The sequence below is a fragment of the Protomyctophum parallelum genome (assembly GCF_964188405.1).
Source record: "Protomyctophum parallelum genome assembly, chromosome: 9".
Taxonomy (NCBI): domain Eukaryota; kingdom Metazoa; phylum Chordata; class Actinopteri; order Myctophiformes; family Myctophidae; genus Protomyctophum; species Protomyctophum parallelum.
In genome coordinates this window covers 4,111,309-4,129,474 of record NC_139706.1, presented here as the reverse complement: position 1 = coordinate 4,129,474, position 18,166 = coordinate 4,111,309, and the positions used below count along the sequence as shown (strand labels likewise).

The window sequence follows — 18,166 nt, the reverse complement described above, 5'->3', positions numbered from 1 at the left end:
GTCCAAGAAGGAAGCTTGTCTCAAAACATTCCACAGGTGCTGATTGCTGAACAAAAATAAGGGAATTCCACACACTGGTCTGTAGCCCTTGCAACCCCCTCAAGGACCCCTAGGGGTCCCCAGACCCCACTTTGAGAACCACTGGGCTAGCCTAGGATAAGAATAAAGAATCACCTTTTCTTTTTTTCGAAATAATTTTTTTGCCCACGATTGTTTTCACCCAGTGCCAATTATCTAATGTAATCCTGGGGACTACACTCCCTCTTGCCAATCTGGGGAGAGCAACAAACTGACCTCATGCCCCCTTCATGCACGAGGAGTCCAAGCCGCTTCTTTTCACCAGACGGGAATTAAATGGAAACAGGGTTTACCAGTTGGACGTAGTGTGGAAGGAACATGTTATTCCAACTGTTCCTTTCCCCTCCATCAGGCACCCCGGCTGGGGGAGGCAGTTTAGACACCAGGATTACTGCATGTTTTCTTTAGGGTAGGCCTACCCAGAGTGTAGAGTAGGAGAGTAGCGACACGCTTTGATCTCGCCGCAAAGCGGGTGCCTATGGGCTGGAACTATCCCATTGAGATAGAATGAGCACTTCCGCATTCCATTGTTACAATGGGAGTCAACACTAGTGTCGCCACTCTTACTATATTACTCTGGGCCTAAAGTACCTACCCTACTAGGGGACACAGGGAGAACATGCAAACTTCACACATAAAGGCCCTTTCATCAACCCCACGTAGGGTATGGGCACTGATGACCCGGAGGAGAGAACAAACCCCCAGGGCTCAAAGTGTCCCCAGCGGGAATCGAACCCATGACCTTCTAGCTGTGAGGAGACAGTGCTACAGACGGGCGCCCCCCATCGTTTTTCTCTGGCAGTCATGTTTGTGATTGGCTTTTGGCAGACAGGGCGTGGTGCGGCACACACTGAACCGCAGCACCGCGATTGACCGCCCAAGCGTGACAATGAAGGTACAGCAGGCGCCACCGTGCCCCCTAAGAGAGAATCACCTTTTCAATAGCAAAGAAAATGTGTTGTTAAAGTAAAAATGAGAATATCCAAGAAAAGAGAATATCCAACAAAGAGATAATTTATTAACAAATATTTAATTATTTTGTAACTCATTAAAATATCCACTCGCCTGTCGGGTAAAAAAAAAAAACCTACATCACATTGTATGAATGAGGCCAACTTACTCCTTGGACTTGTGGGGTGGGTGGGGGGTGTTGCAAAGAAGATGTTTTGTTTTGAAAAGACACATTATTCAGCATTACACACACACACACACACACACACACACACACACCATAATCAACATCCTCCCAGTTAAGTCCACAGACATACACACACAATCATTCTTCCCTAGGGGTCAACCGATTATCAGCTCTGAATTTTGTTCTTTTGCATCCTCAATATGAAGGCTACAAACTTTGCATTGGTTCGATACGGCAACCCATTATTATTTCCTATTGTTTCCAGCCAGTTTCAACAATGAAAGCTGGGACATGGTTGAGAGAACAGTTTAGAGACTGACTAGTAGTGCATCTAATAAACATACGGCAATTTTACGCTATAGTACCTATTTTGTGTCCAAGTTAGCTCCTCTTTTCACTAAATACAAACTTTTTTTTCTCACACCGATCTTTGGAAACACATCTTGTTGGAGGGCTTGGGTTGTCCTATAACAACAACGATGAGGTAAAAGATGATTTCTTTTCATTATTACTAATCGATCGAAGGTAGTTACCAGCCCAGAAAACCGGTCAACCCCTACTTTTCATATCTTAACCCTAGAGTGGGGGGGGGGGGGGGGGGAAATCCTGTGTAAAATTTGTTTAGTAAAATTCTAATTGGAATTTCATAGCAAGAAAGAATAAAAAGGAAAAAAAGAGAAAATTACAAGAAAACATCATGTGCATTTGATACACAGTAAAATGTCTCTGATCCTCATCTCTGAATTGACTGACCTACAAGCAAAATGAATAATATTAAGCAAAAAAAACATTATTACTGGGCAAATGCTAAGACATGCAGGTTTCACCTTTTGGAATAGGCATTTTGGTCACATGTCACATTTATCTGGACTTCTCATATTGATGAATTAAGGTTGTGCAAGTGATTATTTTGGTTAAAAACAAAAGGTTTTGTTAAAAGGTTAAATCGCTATATTCTGATAGTAACCATTGCCGTAGTGTTTGTTCGGTAACAGGGGTCTCCCCATCTCTTTACTAAACAGAACATACATTTTCAGGTAGGTGACAACATTTCAGCCAATCAGATGAGTTGCTATTTATGAGCTTAAATTATTTGTGTCCCAGTTGCAATTTTGTCTGCTCATATATTTGTGTCATCACTTACAATTCCACTTGTTTAATCTGCATCCTGTTCTCTATACTGATTGGATAAAAATTGGTATCTTAGTTTCAGTTTCTGAAAATTAGAGACAATGCTAGAGACATGGAGACTCCCGTTACTGAACAAACACTAGTATATAGCAATTAGTACTACCATCACAATATATTATATATAGTGTTTTAACCAAAGACAATCACTTACACACCCTTTAAGTTTATTTTGAATTTTTTCAATCTGTTGTTCGGTCAGGGCGAATTAGTGGAGAGGATACAGAGAGGGAATTGACAGAATAAATGTGTTCTCTTTTGTTTTTCATGTGCATTGCTTGTGAGGGGGCCAGAGTGACACGATGACTCAATCAATGTCTGATGGAATAGACAAGTGGAGAACAGGACAGTCGGATGCAACTAAATCGTCTGTCAGGTGGAAACCTCATATGTCCAAAACTGGTACTTTCCAGGATTCAAATTCTAAAATAGCAAAAGAAAAAAAGAAGATAAAAAGCTCAACAATCTACCCACCAAATGTTTTTCTTCCCATTGCTGAAAATAGTGGCACTGGCTTTACATATAAGACAAATGCACTTGTAATGGGAGAATAAGGGTGTAAATAACTTTGTAAAGCATTTTTGTGTGCAAGACTACTTAGAACAAAGTATTGCCTTGTGTTTGAGCTGATGGGCCCTTTTTCATGTCAATGAATCAAGTCAACTAAATTGAAGTGGCAGATGCCAATATTGTTTATATTTTAAATTAGATATATTTTTAGGGGCATGTCATGTGATCTACTGGTAGATCGCGATCAACCTTTTGGTCACCCCTGAAGTAGGGCATACCTTCACGAAAAAACACATAAAGTTAAGAGGTTTCTGCAGGGACTTGCAAGGGGTACAATGTCCATCTGTCTCCTAGAACAAAGTTTCTAGGGTCATTAGCTCATGACTTTAATTACTCCCTTGTTTATGCTCAATCGTGTACAGTAGGCTACAGAGCTACTTCTGTCACTTACTTTGCTAGGGCCGTCAAAGCAACCTCGAACATTACAGTGAGTGTAGGCTGCTTTATTTGTTGTTGCTCTGCCTATCAAATAAGTCATAACGCTTCTGAATAACACATTTATTGAAAGCATCTTACAAGGCCATTGCAAGATCATCTCAAGGTAGCCTACATCCCAAGGACATTCAAAATTCCTGGTAAGCAAAACAATATTCTTGCTCTAATTCATTCTCAGCAGTTAATTCATCGCAAACTGTCAAGTTAAACATAAAAGTAACGTTTTAACAAAGTTAAAGATAACAAATATAATTCATTGAAATGTAATGTGGAAGCCATGGTCATGGTTTCAATACATTCAGGGCCTTTTGTTTTTCTTTCAAGCTTTTTGAAGGACTTTAGTGTCCACTAGTGTGAGAAATGGTCGATTATAGAGCCCGACTAATACGAGATTTCAAAAAGTAAAAAAAAATACCACATGTATAAGCTCACATGGTATTTTTTTCAAACATTTTGTGCCAATGTTTGACATACCAAAAATAGGGACACAAGAATGAAATGACAGTCGTTCAAATCGGCACATAATTGCCAATACCGATGTCTTAATGTCAATTAATGGCCGATACATCGGCCGGACTCTACTAGATTACATTCAGGTACCGATTCCCTGTTGCTCAGTTTCTGGCCCCACTCACTCACCCACTGTCTGCCTGAATATCAGCCTGCTTCAATTAATTTTTATTTTTTAATTTTTTTTGCATCAGTAAGCCATTTATTGACCAACAATACCATGGCTGCTGTTCAAGATTGTCAACAATGGTCTTACCATCGTAACTTCACCTTAATCGTCAGCAGTTCAAGCAAGTAAAGTAGGAGTTAGCCTAACATTGTAAAGCATTTTCTAGCCAATCCAAACACAGCCTAAGAACTCACTCTCTCTCCCCTCTCACATCATTGTCCGACTTGAGTCATTGGTCCGTTTTTCAGGCTTGTCGCCGGCCTTCTTGCAGTTCTCCCTGGCACGCCTCAGTCTGGACAGGATGTGTTTCTTTGGGAACTTCAGAGTGGTGCATCCAAACTGACTCACCCCTCCCGTGTCCCCGGGGAGCTTCTCCCGTCTCTGGACCCAGCTCCTCCAGCCGGGCTTCCAGCAGTAAACGCTGTCGTAGAACCGAGAGCCGTTCTCGCCGCCCAACACGTAAATCCGCCGCTTCCAGCGGGCCACGCCCCCGGCCGCGATCCGCCGCGGCAGGCCAGGGAACACCACCGGACTTGGGGCACGGTCGCTCCCTCCGCCTGCGTCCCCCCTCCCGCCTCCCCTGTCCCCCGTGACTGCCCCGGTCAGCTCCCTTTCCGTCCCGGACCCTCTGCCCTCCCGGAAAAACAGCACGCGGCCGGTGGCGTCTAAGGTCTCTACATTGGTGTAGTTCCCGTCCAGGAATTTGGTCGCGTCCCTCATGTAGCCTCCGATAGCGCAGACTCCACCTCGCACCGCCACCCCTCCCGCCAGGCAGGTGGCGCCGGAGTCCAGCGCCACGCGGGACCAGCAGTCCGTTAGGGTGTGGTAAATAAGCACTCCTGAATGAACCACGGCCCTGTTCTGTTCTAGCGTGGTTCCCCCCAGCAGGTACAGCCGCCCGCGGAGGGCCGCACAGGCGAAGGCACGCAGGGGCAGCGGCAGTCTGGGCCCGAGGGACCACTGGAGCGTAGTCAGGTCAAAGGTCTCACACGAGTCCAGCAGCGCAGAGCGGTTACAGCCGCCCAGAGCGTAGAGTGAATCCCCGCAGCCCAGCAGCCCTAGCATGGCCCTGGGGTGGACCATGGAGGGCCTCTCTATCCAGCGGTCTAAAATGGCATCGTATTCATGGACGTCTGCAGACACTGTGCCTGTCCGAAGGATTCCGCCGGCCACAAAGAGCCGGTCGCCCACGGCCGTGCAGCCGGGACAGACCAACGAGCCCAGCGCCGCCAGCTTATCCCACTTCCCTGTCCGGGGGTCGAAGCAGTCCACGGTGAGGTCGCGCTCCGGTTGGGAGTCGTCCTCCCGAGGCGTCAGGTCCACGCAGACGATCTTCTTTTCGAACATGCCCTCCCGCGGTCTCAGAGGTCCGCCGAGGCCCTCGCCGGCAGCGGCGGGGCCCAGCTCCTGGCACAGCCGTCGGCTCTCCTCCTGGGAGAGCAGTCCCGGCCGGAGGTGGTGGAGCAGGCCCGGCATGTGGACGTAGCGGTCCAGGGGCTGGTGCTCGGCCCAGCGCCGTGCCGCGTCGTACACCTCGGCCTCCGAGTCCACCCCCAGGCGATCGGAGCCCAGGAGGCTGCCCAGGGTGCCGTGGTCCAGCAGCAGAAAGTCCTTCTGCCGTGCCACGCGGGGGAAGTGCTGGGCGACCAGGCGAAGAGAGGCCCGCAGCAGCAGCTGGTCGTGGTGAGAGCGAGCCAGCGAGTACATGCCCAGGCAGTTGTCCACCGACAGGTGCTCAAAGAGAAACCTGGGACGGATTAGTGGAGAAGGGGAGAAAATGAGGCAAGCAAGAGGGGATATGGGCATAGAGGGAGAGATGAGAGATACATGAAGAGGAGGGAGTAGATAAGAGGGAGAAAGTAAGATTAACAGATTAAATGGGTTCTTTAAAATGCAAGTCATTGGTATAGTTCTGGCCACATGACTGTGATAAAAAAATTGATAGAACTGGAAAACAGCGTAAGATCAAGACAGACAACTTGTAAGATCAAGATAGAACCTGTGTTGTGTTCCTATTAATTTTAGTCACAAGCTCTTGTTAATACGTCCGTCCACTGGTTAAATATTTACAGTATTAAACCCACAGACACCTAACCACTTTCACTTTCTTTTAAAAAAAAAGCTAAAATAGTCAAATTACAATCTCACATCAAACTTTAGATGCAACTGCAATATGCCTGTGGGACGTCATCGAAAATGTTCCCCCCGTTTAGCCGACGACAATGAAAACTTTAAAACGTTAATAACTCGCGATCTAAATCCCATCCAATTCTAAGAAAAGATCCTGATCGGCCTGATCCGGGCCATCGGGTATCCAGAGAAGAGGGCACTCTGGTCGGGCACGAGCGGCCGCACCTCGGCCTCTCGGAGGTCCTGGAAGTCCGCACTGTGAATCGAGCTTGCAAATCTGCTATTTGTGTGTGACGCTGTAGTATGATCAAGTAGGGCATTAATTTACGGGGCAACAAAAAACACATTATATAGAGAGAGATAAGAGATTTCTGTCTGAAAGTAACGACCTAGTCGATAACAAAAACAATAACACCCGTGTGAAGTCATTGTACATAAAATAGACACTGCCTATTTGCTCAGACCCTGATGTAAAATTCTCCATTCATTTAATGTTTGTGTAAGACGACAATCTACAATAATAGCTGAATCAAAAAATAATAATAGTAATAATTATGGTCGCAGATTACTATGAAAACCTGCAAAACCAGTCAGTCCGTCCGTCCGCCATGTCTCCATATATAGTTGTCAGTCCGTCACACCTCGTGACACATCACCCCACCATATATGGCCGTCAGTCCATCACGCCTCATGGCATGCTCCATATATGGCAGTCTCCATAATATGAAGATCACCACACTGACCTCATCAAACCCTGGATAGCCATACATGGAGAAGACTGGAACCATCACCTAGATCTGCATTTATGGAGCCGGCCAGCAACTCTACATTTGACCTCAAACCCTTAGATCTCCATATAAGGAGCTGACCTGTTCTGACATTCAAGATGTTGATCCTACCCCTAACCCCACCCCACCCGTCCTTCCTCCTCGATGTCTCCCTTTTGAATGATACCTGTCCATTAAAACTCTAGATGGGCCGCCCCTAAGTTATTAGCACAGCCGGCGAAACCTAGAGTTCTCAACAGGCCAGAAATGACTATGACTAGCTGCCAACTAAAAGGATATACACAATTATTTAGTGGATTTAACTTTAGTGTGAGGGCAGTAGTGCTGCCGTAATTGTCCAAAAATTGGATTCGGATATTCGTTTTAAAAACCCACGTGGATTCGAGCAATTCGACCCATTCGGATTTCGGATTTCAATTCGAGCCATTCGGATTTATTAATAATTATATTTACACCAATACAACCTGAGACATAACATTTAAGATCGCATTGCTGGCGCAACTCTCTCTCCGCGCATTGGTGCAAGTTGGAACACAATGCATGCATTCTCCTTTCTCCAGTAAAACTTTTTTTTTCTTAAATGAGCAATCCTACCACACAGCCTTATCAAAACGAGGCACGGAGGCAGTATTAATTGAATTCACAGAACACTGCATTGCTGCTGCTGCTGCCGGACCCGGCACCACATTTCATCCTTACGCATTTTATTTATCTTCTTATAATTTCCTGAAGGATAAAGTCGCTTCATGATTCTCCCGTCTGTCCGAAACAACACCGACCCAGATTCTGATCACTAGATACGCTGTTGACGGAAGATTTCACCATTCTGTGCAGCCTACACTCACTGCGCAAAGAACGTAAAAGGCTCCCGCGGCCCCGCCCGCCCTGTGCTCACTACACAGGCTGCGCTGCTAGGAAGAGTACGAGGCAGAGATGATTTATTCTTTAATGTATGCCGGTGTCTGCGTGTCGCGTGGCAAATATAACTAATTTACAAGCTCACAAGTCACAACGCGTCGCTTACCCATGGCACCGTCTCGCGAAAACTAATAATAATAATAAATAAAATATATTGTTTATTATTATTTTTAATTCAGACCTTAATTTGATATATTCGGTTATTCATTTATTTTTTGGATTCGGAAATGGATTCGGAAAACGAATATTCGTTGGCAGCTCTAGAGGGCAGGCTGCTTTTTTACAATTTAGGCATTTAAGTTACATTTTAACAGACAGTATTATAACCATCCCAGAGTGACATAAAATGCAAAACAATGTAAATGCCATGATTCCTAGTCAAGTAGTCAAATGACATAATGGTACAAATAGTTATATAGGATGGGAGTGCAAAGACAACTGTAAAATAGTGCTTCTAAGAAACTAGGATACCACGTACACATCAAATCTAGCATCTGCCAACATTCTATCTGGGGGTAGTCTGAAGAAGTTAGTTTTCAGACTCACTGCAGTGGAAAAAAGGGAATGAGTCTGCAGTTCTGCTTGGGAGCCAATATTTCAACTGGGGACCCCCACCCTGACAAGCACTTGGAATTGTAGGAGTTGAGGTGTTACAATTTGACTCAAGCTCACAATGCGAATGAGTCACATTGTGAGCTTGTAGATCTGCCATTTTCAAAAGATTTTTATACATTTGAAAACATGAAATGGAACATTCTGCATAATGAATACTTTTAGTACTTCAAGTACATTTTGTAATACTTTTGTACTGTTACTCAATCCGGCCATTTACTTGTAACAGAGTATTTCTACATTGCAATATTAATACTTTTACTTAAGTAAAGAATGAGAGTACTTTTTCCACCACTGCACATACCTAGAGCATAGGACCTGGAGGGGCATGACTTGAAGCCGATTGGCTGCAACAAACAGGTCCTCGGCCGTGTCCAGAGACAGCCCCGCCTCTCCCGTGTAGACAAACTGGATCACCGTCTCCATGACAGACGGCGTTACCTCCTCCAATCGGATCTCAGTGAGGCGGGACTCCACCAGGGGACTAGTGAACATCGCCCGGAAGTATGGACTAACTGCTGCTAAGAGCACTCTGTGGCCAAGGGATGAAGGGAGGAGGGGACATGAGTTAACGGTGCACTTCAGAGCCATCCACACTAAGAACCATAACTATGTTGACAATGAATCCTGTCCTCTACGACATCACTCCAATAGTGGATGGCGGAGTTCACACCTCAACTGATGTCATTGACGCGTGATTATGAATCCCACCAACGTTCTAGGGTAGACCCGCCTCACCATGTGTCCGATTGGCTCCCGGGAAGGCATAGTTTTACTGAGGTTAGGCCGTTCGGGTTAGGTTTAGGGGGGTGCATACTTAGTTTAGACTAGTCATTGGTTAGACATGGGTTAAGGTTAGGTTTAGGTGTGCTGCCCCGTGGGAGGTTAGGTTTAGGGTGAGGGTTTGAGATAGGTTGTAGTTGTAGGACTAATGACTGGTCGCAAAAACGAGAACTGTCAATCACAAGACTACTGGCCAATCACAGCAGGGCTTTCCTAGAACTGCGGTGGGATCCATAATAACGCGTCAATGACAGTGGCGCGCCGTTACGTCTTTTTCTTTATTTCCAGGAAGTTGACGGCTTGTATTAACTGATGAAAAAGTAGCCATCAGCAGTAATGTAGATAAAGAGATGCATCGAAGAATCAACGCTTATGGTGAACTTTAAACGAATCATTCACAAGATTCACAGCTCTAGTGGAAATTGACATCACTATAATTATCACATGATGTAGGGCTGTTTCAGAGCCATGAGGCCCATAGGTCAGGAGTCTATCCCCTGTTTCTGTAGCATGAAGACGGCTTGATGTGCGAGTACATCCCCTGGACATGACTCCAAAATGTCACAACAGGCACGTACCCCCAATCCAACTCTTGATGCTGGGTACCATTATTGTAGTCTTTGGTAGGGCTGGCCCAGGGATTTATCCCCGCCTCCCATCTAACGGCGGACACACTGACTCACAACGCCACTGAGCTGGCTTTGTACAGTAACTATCATTATATTTAGTTAGTTATATTTAGTATAGTTTTTATGGTTATTATTGGTGCGGATGGCCTCTCCAAATACGGCTCTGTGTGGGAGTTGAGGGTTGGCTTACCTGTGACACATGAACTTCTTCCCCTCCACTAGTAGAGTGACGTCACATAACTGCTGGGCATCCAGGAGTTGTTTCAACCCTGAGATATAGGAGAGCAATGATCAGATACAGGCGCCAAGACGGAGAGGTGGAGGGAAGGTAGCAGATACAGAAACAAACAGGTTGAGAGGACAGACAACATGGTAAAGAGAAGAACTACAAGGTCCAGAGGCTGACATTCATGAGGTGGACATGAGTGAGGTCTGGGGAGCCCAAGGGGTTGTCGAAGGGGTTCCAAGGGGTCCTCAGCAATAAAGCATTCATCAGTTTAACCACTTTAAACCTAGACGCATCGGCTACTTGAACATCTTTTCAGTTGGGATTTCCGCAGCGATGCCCGGTACGGTATATACTGTATAACTTAATTTTGAGGTCCATGATATGAATAACCACTGTTCTAGAACCTTTTCTGGAACTTGGTGTAGTTTGTGAATGTGTACTGACTACAGTAGTTTATATAGAAACTTTATTGACAGCCGTAGCCAGTAGATGACAAACAACAATTAAAAAACATACAAAACAGTTACAAATAAATACATTGGTTCATAAAACTCTAAAAACACTCTCCTAAAAAAATAAGAAAATCTATAAGAGGCACTCGTACCAATGTTTCCACATCAGGGAGCGGTATCTAACAGTGCTAAACCTGGGATTAGTCAACATCTTAATCACATTATTAAGTGACCCATCAAGTCTGCTTTTAAAGCTGAACATGAGGTTTCTTAAGAGAGCCTGGAAGGTGGTTAGACCAGAGTCGCAGAAGAGCTGACTAGCACTGCCACCCCTAGGCTTCTTCAGGAGAATCCTGAGAGCATCGTTATAAGCCACCTTTAGCTTGCGCAGACTCTCTTTTTTATAGTTCACCCATAAGGGGGCTGTATACAGCGGGGTGCAGTATGCTCTAAATAGGTTCACCTTGACCTCAACTGAACAGTAGTGAAATTTCCTGGCTAACATATTGGCTTGGATATATATAAGAAATAAAAATCTGAACAGGGACTCTACTTATATTTGGAGAACAACCAGGACAGAACCCATCAAGGACATGGAGATAACATAATCATACACTAGTTTTTGTGATTGAATTAACATACAGGGAAAAAGTATACAATCAAAGGCATTATTTCATGTTAAACAGCCGATGTGATATACGGTACTTGAGACTGTTAAAAACAGGCATTGCTGAGCATCGTGGTACAATCAGCGATGCTCAGTCCTGTGATTGTATACTGTACTGTATTTAAGAACGGACTGTTTTGGATAAACACATTGCAGACTCTAGCTCCAAAAGGTCTGATGAGGAGTATGATATCAGACCCTTTCTGTAATGGTACGTGTGTGTGGGCCGGGGGGGGTCCCAGGAGGCTGTCCGTGCGCTGTGGCGTTTGTTGGTGTCCGCCTCTGTAGTCTGTGCTAATGTTACGTTGAGGTTTTCAAATGTATAATAGGATGCCCCCCACCCCACCTCAAAGAACTCCTCACCCCAACATCCTCCACTCGAAGCCTCTGCTCTTCTAACACTAACCTTCTTCTTGTACCCACAACCAACCTCCGCAGCATGGGCGACTTGGCCTTCTCTGTTTTCTTAATTTTCTTGGGCTTTTTGAGGAGCACTAGCACCTCCTAATCTACTATGTCCAGCTTTGAGGGTTTGTGTAGACAAACATTGAAGACAAAAGTGTGTAAACACAAACCTTGAAGACAAAAGTGAGGACGCAAATTGTGATTGGCCATAATGAGGTGATTTACCTTTTAGCCTAGTAGGGTTTTTATAACCCTGCATCACTTTGTATCCCCACCCCACAAAAAACATGCGTTAGTAACGTTACCATGCGTGATGTAGTCTCCCAGCGGGGTGGTGCTGTCGTCAGGGAAGTCCTCCTCTTCGGAGTCGCTGTCGGACAGGGGCTCCCCTCCTCCCCCGTCCCCGTCCTGCCACGGCTGCGGGCGCCACGTGACGGTGCCGGCCCGCACCGCGTTCATCTGAGAAAGCACAAACATTATCCTCTGTCGGTTGGGTGGAAACCTCAGACTGTATATGTATGACAAAAAACGTTTTCAGGATTCAAATTCAAACATAGAAAACGTAGAAGATCGACAAGGTCAAAACTCAAAATGTGACGCGATCTGCTGCTTTTGTGTTACAAACCAAACAAAAAAAAGTTAAAAACCGCAAAAAGTTAGAATATGGAGATAAGCGGTTTCGGCTCGACAGCAACGATATACACATTTATACAGTGGTTCTCACACCTTTTAGAGACCACCACCAGACCATCATGATTATCCCACAAACACCCAAAACTCATGAGGGGGTGACGGGTCCATTTGCATTTGTTTTCCAAATAAATATTAATTGTTTAGCTGGGGACTCATTGTTTAGCTGGGAAATAAAAAGAAGACTATTACTGCATCAAAAAATATATAACAAATTATAATATAAAAAACTGGTCAAATATTGGACAAATTGTCAAATACATTTTGAAAATAGTTGTTATCCAAGCTCCAATGCCTCGCGAGGTGTTGTGAGCTTGTAGATCTGCTATTTTCACAACATTATTTAGCTGTGGAACCATCGAGTCAAACCAAAATAATTTATGTCAGGGTGGCGGGTCACATAATAGGATTATTTCGGGGGGTCACAGCCTGAAAAGGTTGAGAACCACTGCCGTGCATAGACCCCAATTTGAGAACCACTAAATTAATACTTTATGAAAATGCACAGATGCGTGTACCGCGTACAAACTATTGTGTGCGAACCAGAGTCTGCTGTCCTTATCGCCAGCAGACTCTAATCAGGAACAGACAGTACACCTCTCCATCCCTAGTTAATGTGCAGCATAATACAGATAAGGACTTTAAATTAGAATAGTGAAAATCCTGCCATTTCCATGTTTACCAATAAGTGAATGACCTTTGCAGAGCCATTCAGAGACAGTACACACTGCAGCTACATCTACTATTAAACTAAACACACTTACATCATGGTGCTGCTGTGGCTTTTTCTTTTTGCCCTGGATCAAGACTATCATAATATGTATTTTGTAGTCTGACTTGTGCTACGAAAGCAAAAGTCTGACTTGATTGTTGAGCAGCCTAAAGGGCTACAGTACAGCTGACCACACTGACCACTATAACTATAACAACTAGAAATGCACACTTGCGCCTTGCACACAAGTAGGCCATACTTTGTGCACAAGCAGAGCGCGCAAGTACTGCTAGTACTAACTAATGTCTATTATTTACAACTGCCGTACTAAATCCTTTAGACCCGTTATTGATCGCATGATAGGCCCAGTGGTTCTCAAACTGTGGTGTGTACACACCTTGTGGTGCACAGGCACGGCTTCTAGGGGGTGCGCGCAATGAAAAGGCTAATGGTGGACGGTGGTACCGTGGTGCTATGGTTGTATTTTAAATACATCGACATATTATGTATATATGCAGAATATAGCCCATGCTGCATATATATGCCATATTCGGGTTAATATATGTGCATATATGTGGATAAATAGGAAATGTATGTCTCTATATAGCTTATGCAATTTATATTTCCATGGCCAAAAAAGGTTTGGGAAACGCACCTTCGTTACGTCACCATCAACAGCCAATAAAGGACCACCATTAATTTCTTACCCCGACATACATAGTACATGGTACCCAGCCAATCACCAAACGTACCTTTAGTTACATCAGCCGATTACAGTACTTGTGCGCTCTGCTTGCGCATGTATTAACAGCACAGAGTACAGTACACATACACACACACACACAGCCTGCACCGCTCAGTTCACACAGGTGTGATTTTTCTTTGAGCGTTGACATTTGTATCGGAGACTAGTCTATTCTAGTACAAATGGAACCTGATGGGTCCATTGATTTGATTTGTACACTTGGAGGTTCATGGCCTAAAGCAGATGTCTTCAACAGGGGTTTCGGGACCCCTTTGTGGTCCTCAGTCAGAGTTACTACAGTGGGGCCTCCAAATCTGTCTAATGGGATATTTTATTTTACATTAAACAGAACGTTTAAAAAAACATTTGAACCCTATAGCATCTCTAGCCCTCCAAGCAGAACCCAATGGTACTGAAGTTTCTGACATTTTTGACGACCCAGACCAGCGACATCCAAATTTCAGAAAAGCTTTATGGAGGGTTCCGAGAGGGGCTATAGCATCTCCATTCTAGGGATAATTGTAGCCAAAAATAGCAGACCTACAAGCTCACAATGATGAGGTTTGATGTTGAGGGGAAAAAAGAGGTTCAAGTTTACAAAGTATTGACGGTTTAAGTTGTTAAATGTCTGAAAATACACAAGTCTATGAAGCTAGCCATCTATGAAATCTATGAAAAGGGGGACGACGACCATGCTTCATCTCTCTATCATCTAGTCCTTGGCATGAAAAAGACCAATTGGCCTAAAATGCATACCAAACTTGACAGAAAACAGACAAAAAAAATACATTTACCAAATAAACGAATGACATGTAGAACCATTCAGAGAGACAATATTGTCGCCACATACGTACATCTCAAACTAAAACAGTAAAAACACACCAGGCATAAAATGGTGCTGTACTGTAGCGTGTGGGTTAACGTTTATTTATGCTGGCTACAGACTAGTACACGTTACCTTTGCTCTCCTCCTGGTTTCCACCTTGATGGCTGGCGTGCTCCTCTCGACAGGAATCGGTGTGGTGATCTGACTGACTGGGACAGAGATGCGCTCAGTCCCCGGCCTGAAGTCCAAGAGGATCCCCGGCCTTCGAGCACAATAACAACACGCTAACCTCCTAGCTCTCTCTCACACACTCACAGTGAGTCAACTCCTGTACACACCGATGCCCTCCTCCTGGGCCAACCGAAACTCATTCATCAGTGGCCTAGTAAAACGTAAACTTCATGAACAAAAAATAAATAAATTAGCGCAGTACGGTGGTTAAAACAAAGCCCGCGGGGCAGAAACAGACGGCTGTGTGTGTGAGTTCAGTCGGCCGAACTCGTCACGTCTGGATCTGTGGAAGGATAGCAGTAGCACCGCGTTACCGTCAGACAGCAGCATAGGACCATAGCATAGGACGGCAGCAGCACCCAGCTTCCGCCTCGTTCTTGTTTTATTGCTTAGTTTTGGTCGCTTGATGGCTTCCTGGTGCATTACCGCCACACGCCGATCTGGAGTGTGAAGTCAGGGGTCCTTGGACAAATATAATCAGTGGCGTAAACTGTAAAGTAACTAGGCCTACATTTACTCAATTACTGTACATCTGTCCAATTGAGTTATTTTTTTGAGGACCTCCTATATGTCCAGCTTTGAGGGTCTGTGACTGTAAACACAAATATTGAAAACAAAAGTGTGTAACTGTAAACACAATCATTGAAGACAAAAGTGAGGACGCAAATTGTGATTGGCCAGAAAATGAGATGATAAGAGCGCCCCTCACTTCACACGGGTGTGATTTTTGAGGGCTCCTATGTCCAGCTTTTGGTGTGTACCCAAAATGTTGTCCTATAACACAAGTGCCATTGACAATGAATGGATAACATTTGAAAATAGCCGATCTACAAGGTCACAATAAATCACGATGCGACACGTACATTGTGAGCTTGGATCTGCCATTTTCAAAAGATTTTTAAACATTTGAAAACTTAATTGAAATGAGACATTATTTTTTTGTTCAAAGTGGGAAATAGTTTATTTTATTGGCCTAAAATATTGTCTATACATACTGTACATACGTAGGCCTACATACATTCATGAATCCACCTGCTGACCGGCTGTCCGCATCGAGCAATTGTTTTTATAGTGGGTTATATGGCGGGTCAAAATCATCACATTTGGGCAGGTGGCTATGACCGGATTTAAGCCCAATTGTTTTTCGTCCAAAACTAGACACTTTATGGACTTTCTGTGCAATGTCTTATGTTGGCTATGTTTGTACATAGAGTATTGATGTCTCTTTTAATGCACTTGAACTGGATTGCCAATCAATTTCGTTGATCTTGTACAATGACAATAAAGATATTCTGATATACTGATAGAACTGCGTGTGTAATCTAATGTTACACGTACAGATAGAAATGCGTGGGGTAATCATTTTCTGCAAGCCTCATCCTTGAATGTTGTGGGTTTTGTTCATTAAAAGGTTAAAAAAGAACATCTGGAGACAGACAGACGCCCTTTTGAATGGAGATAAACAGTATTTTCATAGTAGGCCTATAGGAGTTCAAGGTCTCTTAGACATGGATAGACAGTATAAACACAACAGCTGCCTGTTGATGTACGATGATAAGAGCGCCCCTCACTTCACACTGTGATTTTATTATGTAATAAGTATGTCATGACTGTACCTATTGTGCGGTATGTTTGACTAATAAAGCATGCAATCATCAATTCACTCTGAACATGGATACAATATTTTTTCAAGCAGGGGTAGATTCTCTATTTGGCAGTGTTGGCACAGGGGTTCTCAAACGTTTTAAATTCAAGGAACCCCAGTTTGATATGCAAAATTAGCTCATGGACCACCATAACTGAGTGTACACATGTGCACATTCTTATACACTCTGTGATTTCAAGAGTATCAATTTGTACAGACCTGTTAGGGTCAATTTAGTTCAAAACTATCATTAATTTAACTGGGGATTGAAGTCCTTCAAGGAGGAACACTGGGGATCCCAAACCCCACTATGTAACTGTCACTGACGGACCAATACTCTCTGGTGGGCCAGTTCTGGCCAACAGGCCGCCTTTTGCCTAACACTGCCCTAGTGTGACCCGTCACATGCTACTTAAAGCATAATTAATTGTATTACATAACATCAGCTTGTGACTGCAACTTGTTCCTGTTCGCAGATGACTCAGCACTGCTGGTCTCGGACAGGAACAGACTGCAGGTTAAAAAGGCCCTCAGCTCTGAACTCGGTAGAATCTGCACCTGGCTCGCTGATAACAAACTATCTTTACACCTTGTAAACTATAGTTTTGTGAAAATGTATTAAATCTGTATATTATTTCCGTAATCAACACTCAATGTGAGGCCCATGTTATCGGTCTTTCAATATATTTTGTATTTATTGTGACAAAACTTTCTCTAAAATTACACAAATATTTGTGACTCTTCCTTAGACTATTTGCTACGTAATCCATGAACATTAATGGTTTCATCATTAATAAAGGTATGATTTTTTCACTATTTTGGAACGTCACACCAAATGATTTAGTGTCACACCGTATGATCATATCTTCATTTTTCAAAGCAAACTGTGTTTTAACCTACTTATTAGTGAGTACTGAACTTTACAGATTGATTTAACAATTACTCAGGAAAAACAGCAACAGGAAAATTGCTTTAACACTGAATAACATGGCAATGACTGAATAAAACGAAATTAAACACAATTTATTGTGGATAGTTGCAGATTTTAGGTGAAAATGTTTAAAACAAATGTTTAAATGGACAAAAGAAACATGGGACTTTGTTATTTATTGTTATATCTGTAGGAAAATACAGTTTGTATCATATGGTGTGACAAAAAAGTCATATGGCGTGACAGGAAAACAGTCACACCATTATGATAAAGTGTCACACCATATTACGTTTTCTGCACTTAACATAACATTGAGGCTACTAGCTACACATTAGCATGCTACCAACATGCTAGCTATAACAAAGCAACATAGATTTACATGTAATTATGACCTTTAGCTTTTTTAATGAAAAAGGTGTCACACCCACAGACACTTGGAAGAGTCACATTGGTCAGCGTTCCAACAAGATCGAAATTCATGAAAATGTTAAAATGATAATTCACACAGACACATGTCATGCTATTGTAATGCAAGTGCTGAACAGCCTTAAAATCTTAAAATCTTTTTGATCTGAAATGACTGAAAACATTATGCTTGGACTTTGAAAAGATTAGGCTCACAAATATACATCTATATTATATTTATGGAATTTTTAAAATAATTTTAGCATTTTTTTCCTTAGTT

At 43.5% G+C, this 18,166-nt stretch overlaps 1 protein-coding gene across 1 annotated transcript; it reads right to left on the bottom strand.

The window, feature by feature from the left end:
• Positions 1–1,091: 1,091 nt before the first annotated feature.
• On the bottom strand, positions 1,092–15,213 carry LOC310865050 (kelch-like protein 12). Its single transcript, XM_083773997.1, has 5 exons — positions 14,807–15,213; positions 12,007–12,160; positions 10,139–10,217; positions 8,841–9,068; positions 1,092–5,835 (listed from the first exon to the last, which is right to left on the bottom strand). The coding sequence occupies exons 2-5, from the start codon at positions 12,158–12,160 to the stop codon at positions 4,296–4,298; spliced, it is 2,001 nt and encodes a 666-aa protein (XP_083630123.1). The 5' UTR covers positions 14,807–15,213; the 3' UTR covers positions 1,092–4,295.
• Positions 15,214–18,166: the final 2,953 nt, after the last annotated feature.

Excerpts from the sequence above, each read along its gene's own strand:
- LOC310865050 (XM_083773997.1), bottom strand. The coding sequence starts at position 12,160 with ATGAACGCGGTGCGGGCCGGCACCGTCACGTGGCGCCCGCAGCCGTGG. Across the intron at positions 10,218-12,006 it reads GGGAGACTACATCACGCATG|GGTTGAAACAACTCCTGGAT; the intron begins GTAACGTTACTA and ends CCTATATCTCAG. Across the intron at positions 5,836-8,840 it reads CTCCAGGTCCTATGCTCTAG|GTTTCTCTTTGAGCACCTGT; the intron begins GTATGTGCAGTG and ends AATCCGTCCCAG.